General features: G+C 43.3%; 1 protein-coding gene across 8 annotated transcripts in view; it reads left to right on the top strand.

The window, feature by feature from the left end:
* The window catches only part of bdnf (brain-derived neurotrophic factor), a 33,075-nt gene that overhangs the window by 15,703 nt on the left and 4,900 nt on the right, over positions 1 to 12,472 (top strand). The window contains exon 1 of one of the 8 annotated variants that reach the window (XM_080302815.1): positions 748 to 791. The exons of 1 other annotated variant lie outside the window; for it this stretch is intronic. Coding sequence is in view for 1 of the 7 variants with exons in the window: in XM_026166374.2 (XP_026022159.1) it covers positions 3,526 to 3,528 (3 nt within the window). In the remaining 6 variants the exon portion in view is untranslated. Of the gene's footprint in view, positions 1 to 747; positions 792 to 3,319; positions 3,529 to 4,003; positions 4,738 to 10,753; positions 11,259 to 11,470; positions 11,681 to 12,472 lie in introns of those variants that run through there. 6 more of the 8 variants (XM_026166374.2, XM_026166401.2, XM_026166381.2 and 3 more) reach the window with 6 other exon arrangements.

The following is a 12,472-nucleotide window of genomic DNA, read 5'->3' as shown; positions in this document are numbered from 1 at the left end:
CGCGCTACAGAAATATTATGAAGCTGCACTACAGAATGACAGATGTACAGCATGAAGCACATTGTCAACAGGGTGACTGTATTAAGCTATTTTGACTGCTTCGTTATGAGATTGTGCGTTCCTGTAAAACAAATCCGTAGTTTTCATTTTTAATACTTGGCACTTTATTTTCCACAAGTTGTATTTTGTTTTCGGTAAACAGAGGAGACAGGAGATCCGGCGGTTTGATGTACTCATGTGTAATCAGACTATTTGTTGTTTTCTGTCTGCTCTTTGTTTGTCCCAGAGCTCAACTTCCTGTAGATACAAGAGGTAGAGATACACTGGGATCTGACAGTAAGAGATAACCTGCCATCAGCGAGCCGTCTATTTTTAACAGCAGGTACTAGTAACGCATGACGTGGGGCTCTTGTTATCAATATTTATGGGACAAAGATTAAGACAGAGTAATGATACACACAGCCCTGACTGGATCCATCCTCGCTTAATAGTTGTCATTACGGCGAGGGGGAGGAGGAAAGTGCTTATAGACTCAAAATTTTTAGGCTGGCACTCTGCATTTTAGTAATGATTCCAGAGACCACAATGGGCCCCAAATGTGATTAGCAGATGTCAACAGGGGTGTATGATGACTGCAGTGTTAAAATGGCTTTAACAATACTCCCCCCCCCCCCCCCCCCTTTCTTTTTTTTTGGTGATTAATTTTTCTACAGTTGTCATTTGAGGAGGTGGAGCTGAGAGTCATTTTCAGGCATTCACGGGCAGATTGTTGGAAGCTCCTTGGGAAAAAGGTTGGACAAAATCTTACACACAGTTACATCTTAAGAGCTGCGTGCAGCTCAGGAGGTTAAAAGACAGGTTTACAAAAATACAGAGCAACAACGACAACAACAAGTGGTAATGAGCCAATCACAAAAGAGATACCACGACTGCTTCTGCTATAATTGTGACATCCTACATCTTCTTTGCTGCATTGCCTGTATCCGATTAACACCAACACCTGTACCTCCTAACAGACCTCGAAAAGGCCGGAACAGTGCACATTCTTCCCCCGTGTTTATCCCGAGGTGCAGCCCGTTGGCCACACATTTTAATAACACTCCCTGTGCCAAAATATATTTCACTCAAACTCTTATAAGTTCCAAGAGTAAGCTCAAAAGAGGTGAAGTATCTTGGCAGACCATAGAGCAAAATGCCATGCAGTCATATGCAGCCCAGGGGATGAAGTGATTGATCTATGACCTCGGACTCGGATAAGATATTGTGCTGAAGAGTGCGGGGGAGGACACGGATAGTGGAAAAGGGACGAGCATGAGTCAGTAACAGAGTCTGCGAAAAGCTGTGGGAGCAGAGGAAGTGTTAACAACATCACAAGTAGGAGCAAGTCAAGTTACCACGTCAGGAAGCAAAAAGGCCTGAGAGTAGGATGATGGTAGGAGCCTGCGAGGTGATGGGGACACATACATCCTAATCATTTAATCATGTAAGGTGAAAAAGAAAAGAGGGGGAATTGTTCGTGCTGTCTTCACCCGGGCTGATATGTGTTACCTCTCTCTTCATGTCACTGCCTTTTATTAGTCGCCTGTAATGAGTAGCCCCCTGTGTGAAAAGCCTGCGAGGACCGAGTTCAAGGATAATAAGCTATGTGTGGCTCTTAAGTCCAGCACTGCTTGCCTGTTTGGTACACGGAGAACCACATCTTTCTTGCCCAGTAATAATTATGATTAAACACACATATATGTTTTTTATTTTTATCTAATTATGCCATCTTGTGTCTTTGAGGCAGAAATGTATTGACACAAACCACAAAAAAACTTCTCTTTTTTGTTTTGTTTTGTTTGTTTGTTTTTGGCCACTGCCTCTACAAGCAGGCTGACACAGTAGCTACATGCGTAGTCAGACCAGATTAGAATCAGCTGCGCTCGCCAAGAAAAGACTTTTTGAATGTGTCAGAAGTTTTGGTACAATATTGACAAGTGCCACTGACAACAGAGAAATGTGACTTCAGGTTCAATATTAAAATCAGTGCGTATTTTGGCACATGTACTCCCCTACGTGAAGGCGAACAGCAGTATCAGAGCAGCAGGTGTGGGTGGGATGGCATCCAGGTACCTGAAACACTTTGATGAGCAGCTTTTGTTTTTGTTTTTGTTTTGTTTTTTTGGGGGGGGGGGGGGGGGGGGGAATTTAATGCTTTTGTTGTTTGTTTCCAGAGAAAAGTCCAAAGATTTGTTAGATTGGTGCTATTGTCTCTTTTTTTCTTTTTTTTCTTTTGAAGAAGCACGCCTACAGGTTCCAATAGCGCGCCACCCATGCAGCGTTATTTCCATAAGCTATGACCAAAAAAAAAAAAAAAAGACGAAAAAAAAGATCATAGCACAGAATGACACTTTTCTTACACACGCACTCAAAAAGTTTGGGATGTTGGCAAAGAGTCAGGCATCACCTATTACTCATGTTACTTAGTACATTTGGGGCTTCACTTGCAAGTACGGCGCTTCGTCACTGCATAACAATCAGATGGCTGAGTGTTGGCAGTGTAACTGATGGAATTTTACTGAAAACAGATTTCGCCTTTGAACTTCCAGATATTCCTGATCGAAAAGTATCATCCGTGACTTCACGCACTGTGGTCGCTTCTCTCGGTGTAATAACGCTTCCGGAGGACGTGGATTAACTTTTTTCACATTTATTTCTGTCCTGAAGGGGGGAAACGCAGCACTTCAGCAGAGTTTGACAGTGTAAGTATATATGTGTATATATATGTAAATATATATATGAGAGAGACGGAGTGTGGTCCAGCAGAAAAGGGGGAAGAAAGAAGGAAAGGGAGGAAGAAAAGGGCGGAGGGGGGTTTCGTTTTGAGCAGCAACAAGTTCCTCTAGAACTTGACAAGCAGACACCGGGGCGCTGTAAATGTCTATTTGTTTTGTGAAGGGGGGGGGGAAGAAAGAAAGACAAAAAGCCCGCTGCGCATCGCCCGTAAGAACAATCTAAATGACCAGTTGTGCGTATGCGTAATAGGCCCATGGCCCTTCGCCAAAGAGGGAGTTAACAGTCTATTACACAAACACGTGAATCGAGAAATGTCTCAGAAGTTTTTATGTCTCTTTCGTTGATCCTCGATGCGGATTTAAAGATTTGAGGCGGTGAACGAGGCGATCAGTCAGGAGCGAGTGCCCCCCATAAACTTGTATTGCCGTCGCTTATTTCAATCACGTAAGACCCCCTAATGGCGTTGTCCTGGCGAGGGTGTTACGTATATCTGTACAAGCTTTTCTGACAAGCCAGCCTTGTTGATATTTGTCTTTACTGTAGAGCCACCAAGGTGTTGCCTAACAGAGTTTAAGCACGCCGATATTGCAAAGGGTTATTAGATTCATAAGTCAGCGAAGTGGTGGGCGATCTACTGAGCACAGCAGAAGTTCTCATATGATGACTTCAAACAAGACACATTACCTACCAGCATCTGTTGGAGTGAGTGGATATTAAGACACTTCTATCTCCAGGACAGCGTAGGGGAAAATGGTAAGTAGCAATGGAAACACACAGCATATAAGGGATGATTACCAGCAAATAGTCGTGCTTGCTGTTTAGTCTGGCAACGCATTGCTGGAAGGGTTGGACTCTACTTGAGAAACTCAGTATCGAGACCCATGTCTGATGAGGCTGATGTTGACAAAGCCTGTGTGAGAAAGGATTGTGTGGCATTTCTCTGCTCAGGATATGCCGGTACAGTGAGAGGGGTAAGGAAATATTACATTGTGTCTGCGCGCTGTGTGTGGATGTGATGTGGGCTGTACAGGCTGCCTTGGAGGGCTGAGTGCTGGCAGAGAAGGGTTTATATTTTATGCATGCATTTATGTTGCCTTTTGCGAGCGGTGGCCATGCTTGTTTAAATAACATAAGCAACATGTGCCACTTGGCTGTCACACTTGTCATAAGCATGACATTAAGAACAATGGGGCACAGTATCAGCGCTGCCGGTTACAATTTGGCGTAAGAGTGTAGCCTTTCTGTGGCAAGCGAACTGAGCCGGCGTTTGTGGTGTATAGGTGCTGTTTATCTGGGAGGAAATGTCCGACCAAAATGTGATCAAATATTAAGAGGACTGGTTTGGCAAGGGGTGGGAAAATACACGTGACAAGACGCGAGGAAGCAAGCTGAGTAGGGGGGTGAAAAAGAGCTGTTTAAAGTGGGCACTCAAAAAAAAAGTATATAGCTATTTTCTTGGCCCCTCATAGTTACCCTGGCTGTGTTATGCTTTCAGCACGTTGGACAGAGGCACCGGAGTCGTGCATGGACTAAAACGCCGAGTGGACGCCAACTCTCTTTCTCTCTTTTCCCAGCCCCCCTTTGCCAAACCTGGGATTGTTTTTTCAACTTTTGGTAAGCTTATTCTGAAGGAGCCTGTGGTCTGTAAACGGAAAATAAACCGGATTCTAAAAAGAAAGAGAGGGAGAGAGCAAGAGAGAGAGAGAAAACATTTTAAAAAAGGGGGTAAAAGAAAAGCGCTTGCCATTAAAAGAGCTCGTGCTTCAGATGTGTTTTTTTTTTCTTTTTTTCCCCTTTTTTTTGTAGAGCACTGTGAAAGTTGAAATGTTAGGGCGTCTGGTCTTTTGCACATCACATTCTCGGTACCTATAAGCCCCCCCACACTGCGTTAAACTTTGGGACATGCAAGTCTTGGTCGCGGAGATCTAACCACGCACATAGTGGTTGTCAGCCCTTATAAAGGTAAGAGCACAATCCATTGTTTTTTGTGTGAATCCTTTCTTCCTGTCGGCTTTTTTCACGAGGCTTCGGCTGGCTTTTTTCCGAAATGAACTTAAAACTACAGCATGCAGCCCTTCGTCTTTTGCAGTGTGTTCATTGTGGACATGAATAACCGAAATAAGTCCGAAATGAAGCACGATCCAGGTGACCAAGACCCGGCGGAGCATATCCTTCTTTCTTTCTTTCTTTCTTTCTTTCTTAAAAAACAATCCTGAACTTATTGTTATTTTTAAGCTTTTTTTCTTTTTTTAAATAAAATATAGGTGCGTGCACGTTCATGCGGGGAGCTTTGCGAAGCGTTTTTTGGAGTTTCCGAACACTGCTGCAACACAATTTGCGTAATCGTTGCGTTGTGCCTAATCATGCTCCCAATATGGGACTTAAGACGCTGCAGTGATACTTTCAGCACGAACTGGAATACTGATGCTCGTGCACATCATAAAATATCTACCTATCTGTCTATCTGTGCTTATTTTTCTTGTTTGGTCTGCTGCATTCATGTTTTGTCTTGATGTCAAACCCTCCGGATTTTGTTATCGACCAAAAATAGCCCTACTCCCCCCCCCCCCCCCCTCCCGCGCCAGCACCCCCCCTTTTCCCTCCATAGCCCCCCCTCCCGTCATCGCCATCAAATCACTTGTGTTTTTACTACGACCGCTCCACGGTTTCATTCATAAGGTGCTTTTCACTTCACCTGCTACCCTACCCCCCTCCTCCTCCCCTCCTCCTCCTCTTTGTCCGTACACGGCTCTGTGTCGACCTGTCAGACTGCAGGCTACGAATGAATAAAAATATTAGTGATAATAAAAGATAAATAAAGCCTTAAATGTAAGAAAAAAAGCGAAGGGCGGTGGGGGTAGAATAAATAATTCCTCGCCCCTTTTAGACTCGTGTGATTTGCTGCCAAAGCGAGGCTCATTTACTGTGTACAAATTGTTCGCTTTATTCTTGTGTGAAATTACAATAAAGATGGGCGTGGTCAAAGTCCATCCTCTGACAGATGTTATGGCTGAACGTTATGGTGAGAGATAAGATGGCTTGAGAGGAAATTGCTCGGGAAGCATCGCTTCTTTCTTTCGTTCTTTCTTTCTTTCTCGCTTGCTTTCTTTTCTTCTTCTTCTTCTTTTTGTGTAATTTAAAATTAAAGCAATCAGCATCACTCATCTCGCCTATTTGATTTACATGATCATCACCCAAAACTGCCCCGAGATTTTATTTCTGTGCCCTCCTGAAGGACTTGTAGCCTTAAAAAATTCGTCTCGCACCAATGCAGAAGCAGTGGATATTGTCTACCCCCCCCCCCCCCCCCCCCGGCTCTCTCACTCACACCCCCTTTGGTCAAAGATTTAAGATTTCTGATCCAAGTCGAAGCAATTGCATGGCAAAACAACAGCATGGGAAGAGAAAAGCCCCAACGCCCACTGGCAGTCCTGTTTTAATCAAGACTTCTCGTGCAGGGGGCTGCGATTTCAAATAAATACTTCCAATATGAAAGTATCCAGTAAATCCCTAATTACATTTGAATTATGGGACACCCCCCTCCTTTTTTTCTTCTTCTTCTTCTGCTGGCGTTTTCCGTAATTTTAACCCAGCAATGTAATGCGCCCAGATCGGTTTCCGCATATTATGACCTATTACTCCTCATTTTATGAGACGCTGAAACCCAAATAGATCACATTACTTATTAGGCTAACCCGACATTCATAAAAATGCTCCTTTAATAAAGGCAGCGACGCGACTTTAATAGCCACATTCCAGGCATCAGTGCCACAAAACCCGCTGATTGCACAAATTACGACCAATCATTAATTTGCCGAACGAAACGAAAGGAAGGGTTCATTGGATGACAGATCGGGGGAATTGTGACAGTTTAAAGAAATTTTTGGCCTTATGTTTTTTTTAATTCACAGATGCTATCATTGTCTCACCTTTTTTCTTTTCTTTTCTTTTCTACTGCACCATCTTTTTTTCCCCTCCGACTGCACTGTTTATAAACGTAAGCATTTTTTTCTATTTCTATTTTCTGGCCGTGGCTTTATTTTTATTTTCTAATTTATTTATGTTTTGTTTTTTTTTTTCCATCGAGACGTGGGATTAGATGGTGTGGGCGTGGGCGTGTTGGGTGGAGGAGGAGGGATGAGCGGAGGCGGGTTAGGAGGGGTCTGTGGGGTGGCACGACACACTTTGTATGTATGAAGGTTTTTTTATAGCACTTTTCTGCAATGTACGTCAGCGGATCAGTCCATAAATGGGGCTGCGCGTGTTTGTGTGCGGGCGTGCGCCTGCGTGCGCTCGCGCCTGTGTGCGTGCGTCTCCGCGTGTGTTATCTTTACCGAGAATCTCCCCTCTCTCTCTGCACTCTCAGCTCTGCAGAGTTGGGGTGGGCGTCAAAAACAAACCTGATGGTAGGTTTCTTTGCAAAAAAAAATCCGATGAAATTCTTTCGCATGGGCCTTTTTTAAATTAAACGGGGAAAAAAGAAAAAGAAACGCCCTGGGTGGAAATAAAGATAGCATTATTAACGTGTTAGATTGTCTCGTGCAGCTACTATTTTTTTCTCCATCATGTAATTGTTGGTCTTTGTGTGTCGGTTTTTATATCCTTTTTTTTTCTTTTTCTTTCTTGTTTTACCCCGACGCCATTAATTCTGCACTTTGTGGAAAAATCCGGATTTAAATGCCATTTTCCCTATATAGACATGGGCGACGTTTGTCCCCCAGTAAAACTCGGATTTCGGATTTTTTTTCCACCCCCCGCTTTCATTCATGAAATGCAATCGCTTGATGTCTGATATAAATTATAAATAGGCTATTGATTATTATTTTTCTTTTATTGGGGGCAGGGGGTGTATAGATCTCGAAAATCTGGGTTCCGCAGAGAGGCGGACGTCACGATATATTTAGATTGAAAATTAATCATCTTAATCATTATGAAAATGTAGGCTACATCGCCCGCCGCCACCGTCGCTGTCCCCGCTGCTGCTCCTGCTTTAGTCACCACATCATCGTCATCTTCATCACTGGCACCTTCATCCAATTAAGAGGCTTGTTTAAACAAGTTCTGGCAGGAGGCGAAGCCTTGAACCTTTATTCCGAACATTTAATTACCAGTTATTCGTCATTCAGCAGCGTGACTGTGGTTTCGCAGCGATGAAGCCCACGATGAGTTATTAATACATAGTTGGAATATTCTTACTGTAAAGACATCTTATATGACGGACCACTGCGGGACAACAAGGATGCATGACGCGGCGTGACAGGAAATGCTCGACGATTCCGGCAAACCATTCACGTGTGTCTCCCAGCAGTATGTGAACATGCAGCACATCAGTGATTTCAGACAGCTTCCAGAAGCCATCAAAACAGCTTTTTTTAATGCTGTTTCCTGAGTGCCAGTTAGACGGAAAGTGAGCCGGCTTTGGCCCGTAAGGTTGATTTAAAGTATCTAATTTCAGGCCTTTATTCTGAAAATTGCGTTTTTGCTTCCATATGGTGGCAGGAAATCGCTCTATAGCAAATCAAGGCAGGGTTTTAATTTTGTGCATCCTCTCTTGCTTAGCATTTTTTTAAATTCTGCTTTCTTTTTTAAAATAGAAAATATTTTATTATAAGCAGTGAAGCAAACATTAGTGATGGGGGAGTGTGGTGTTGGGGGGGCAGAAGGCAAGAAAACAGACAGAGGCTTCACAGGCTATGGAGTGACTTGCAGTCTGCCACTATAGAAATAATGTATCAGCTGAATGAGGGTGTGGGAAGGAGGAGTCTATAGGCCATATATGATCCTTAGAAACCCAGTCTGCTGTCTGCTTCATGATCACATTAAAGGTTATTGTCATCACAGGAGGGATGACATTAACTCCTCACACCAGCATCTGATTATTTCTTTTTCAAAAAAGGCCCTGCACTGACTTTATCAATTTAGAGTTTTCACTCAGCTCACTCCTCGTCTCCTTTGACGTCACACAACCTCCATCCAAAGAAATGTTTTCTCAGTTGCCTCCTTGAGGAGCAATGCAATTTCCCTTTGATCAAAATACCCTCATCGCCTTGCTTTATCCCCGGTGAAAATGACATTTCGCAAAAGTCATTTCGCCTGTGTTACATGGTCCCCTTCTCTCATGCAAGGAGGCATAATTCTACTTGTTAAGTGAAGCTTTCGGCAGTGTGGACCTGTCAGCATTCGTGTTGCATTTGGCGAGAGAAGCTTTGAAAGGTTATACAAGTGGGTCGTGTTGTCAGGTCTTGTGGTTGTTTCTTCTTCTTCTTCTTCTTCTTCTTCTTCTTCTTCTTCTTCTTCTTCTTCTTCTTCTTCTTCTTCTTCTTCCTGCAGCCCAAACAGCAAAAAGGGTCGTGAGCTGGGAAGATATAAGGAGAGAACTACCCAACTGCTACTTCAAATTACATGTGTTCGCCTGTCATTCTGATCACTAAAGCATATGAAAAGTTGCCATATGACATCAAAAGAAGATTTCATCTTCAGAGATCTCAAACCTCAACAAGATCCAATGATGGTTTAGTGGTTTTCAAATCGACCTCATGGGTGACTTGTATTAGGTCAACAATGTCATGCTTCAGTCTGGTCCTCAACTGGAGGAGTCAAAGGGCTTCTAATACTCCCCACTACCCCTTATTTCCTTGCAGATATTAGGCATTGTGTGGATTTCATTCAGAAATCCAGCCTCAAACACGTGCAAGCCATACAACTTCTCTTGATAAACCACCTTCAGTTGTGCTGTATTTGCAGAAATGAGAGAGACCATGTTGTTGTTTTTTGCTCCTCTAATGAGATGCCAGGTGATGTATTTATGAATTACTTGTTTGGAACAGCCCCCTTGTGCAGTGTGCATTTTTTTTATCCTCTTTGGAGTCATGTCGCTCAGTGATTGCTGATGCAACTCTTTGTCATCTAGAGTTTGCCCTCACCTCCTGTGAGCCTTCGGGGAGGGCTATATCTATCTTGGCATTTCCCTGGGTGTTGGAGGTGGGAGTGACTCATTAAGCAGGTGTGAGCATCCACTCCCATACAGCTACATGCCAAACATGAGCTCTCCAGTTCATAAGCTTGTGCAGGGAAGAATCATTATGGCAATATAGCCAACACATCACAATAAATCTTTGCACTGGACCGAGGCCAAGTCACAAGGATAATGAGCTTCTGTTTCTCCATTATGCTCGCTCTCGTATTCATCAGAGGTGGAATTTCCAAACGTTCATCACCCATTGAAAGGTTGTGCCTCGGCTGACATCTTCACTTGAATTCTGCCTCATTAAAGAAAGTGAACCAAGGGGAGAAACAATATCAAAATCAGCCTCGCAGTCCAAGATTTCCCTGTAAATATGATGTGGTTTGCTTAGGTTAACATTTTGGGAATAATAACCCATGAAAGCTGGTTACTACACTGCAGAGCACCTTGCAGGGGAGCCATCCATCTGTTGTAGAGATGGCTCACTTTAAAAGCAAGGAGGAGAACTGCTTTCAATAAGTTCTCATCTTTACCTCCCTCCTGTGCCTGTTAGCATCCAACACTGCCATTTTACAGCAGCTAAATTATAAGATGATAATCCTATACTGGATTTGGGTTTATTCTGTGTATATAGCATCAGAATTACAATCAAAATCTAGTTTATATAAGAAAATGAGAGGGTTCTTCATATGTTATATCAGGGATACTAACACAAGATGGATTAAATGATGTGAAAGGGGCACGCAAATGGCTCCTTCACACAAATACTTAAGCTTTCTTTGATATAACTTACCCAGTCTCGACACTATTTCGAGACCCGTAACAGAAAATGCTTATTTTTAATTTTTCCGATGTCTAATTTTACACAAATAGGCCATCTGTAAATGGCACGCAGTGTATCACGACTTGGTGGAGACGCGCTGTTACGCAAAACCTTCTAAAAAAATGCCACCTCTTTTAGGCTGAGTACAAAAAAAATACGGAAGAAGGAGGCTTCCTTTGCAGGCTACGGCTTATGCAGATAAACAATAATAATACATAATGCACACTGAACGCGCATTAATAGTTCCGCCTCGGGGCTTTTTAAACAGGAGTTTGGATGCGACCAGGCAGTCAGCCAGCGGCAGGTCACATGTTGCAGCGTCATTCTGTAGTAAAGTTACTGTAGTTGCAAAGAGGCTCCTCATTTCAGCTCCAGAGGTCTCTCATCTCCGTGGTGGTGCTGCGGCGGCGGCGTCTCGGCATGCGACAACTTCAGTTTCAGGCGATCTCCAAAGGAGCCGTGCAGCCATGGGAGTGCATTACCTCAGCCATGCAATTTCCACTATCAATAATTTAATCTATTTGCTCCAAAGCTGAAGAGATATCCTGAAGCTTGTCGGGAGAGAGGAGTGTTTTTTTGGGGGGGAAGGGGGGTCAGAAATACCGCTTAAGTAAATTACTCGGGGAGTTGTCCAAAACATCCCAGATGACACTACCGTCCTGTTGAATGGTCTGTTTTACGACTGGGCACTAAAAGGTATGTGTCTGCTTCTTTCTGATAACTTGTTTTAAGCACTTTCGCCGTGTTTGATGCTGCTAGTGGAAAAGACAGCTGGTGTGTGTGTGTGTGTGTGTGTGTGTGTGTGTGTGTGTGTGTGTGTGGTGTTTAGGGGGGGGGGGGGTGGACTGGGTAGGGCGGGGGAGGGGGGGGGTCTAAAAGTAGCTCGATCAAGCCCGGTTATCCTGCGAACAGACAGCGCAGCAGCCCGAGAGGGGATATGTGTAACCTTATCCTCGTGTTCATTAATAAAAAACGGAGTTATTATGTTGATTGGGTTTCCAGTGGGGAGCACGAGCTCAGCAGATGTAATCTCGAGAAGAAGAAGAAGAAGAAGAAGAAGAAGAAGGGGGGGAAAAGGTCTGTGGTTACATTATTGGAGCAGCCAGTGGTACATATAGGTAGGCATTTCTCCATAGCTAGCAAAGTGGAAGCCGTCCAGTGTGCATCTGTGTGGCTGTTTTTAAGGAAACTTTACGCACATAAATTGCTCAATAAACTCTCTCCTCCGGCTGTTTGTCTGCATTTGTTCGTCCAAGCTTGGACCCTCCTCCTTCTCCACCTCCTCCTCTGTGAGAAAAGAGACAGAAACACTCCAGACAGTTTTTGTTGTATTGTTGTTTTGTTGGAGGGAAAAAACTTTGATGAACTCATTAAGACTTTATAGGAAACCCGAGACCTAAACGCCTAGCTCGGTCGGCCAACACACACTGTTGGGTTTTTTGTTTTGTTTTTTGGCGGTGTGTGCTCGTGTTGAAAAAACCCAAAACCTCACAATAATTATGGATTCAAACAAAGTGGGAGGAAACTGGCTCATTTGCGATGTGAAAATATGTGGTTCAAGAAGTAATCTCAGATTAATAGATGGTTTAATGACGATTTTTTTTTTGATGAACCATTCTTGTAACTAAACAACATCCAACTTAACTTTATAGATGTCTTGTATGACTATGCCCTGGAAAAGACAATGTCTGTCCTATCTATCTATCTATCTATCTATCTATCTATCTATCTATCTATCTATCTATCTATCTATCTATCTATCTATCTATCTATCTATCTATCTATCTATCTATCTATCTATCTATCTATCTATCTATCTATCTATCTATCTATCTATCTATCTATCTATCTATCTATCATGGGGAGGAAGGAAAAACAGGAGAGAAAGGTGGAGAAAGGGTGGAAGAAAA

This window comes from Astatotilapia calliptera, chromosome 1 (assembly GCF_964374335.1).
Source record: "Astatotilapia calliptera chromosome 1, fAstCal68.1, whole genome shotgun sequence".
In the NCBI taxonomy this organism is placed as follows: domain Eukaryota; kingdom Metazoa; phylum Chordata; class Actinopteri; order Cichliformes; family Cichlidae; genus Astatotilapia; species Astatotilapia calliptera.
Note: the sequence above shows the minus strand (reverse complement) of the source record. Positions and strands in the feature narration are given on the sequence as shown.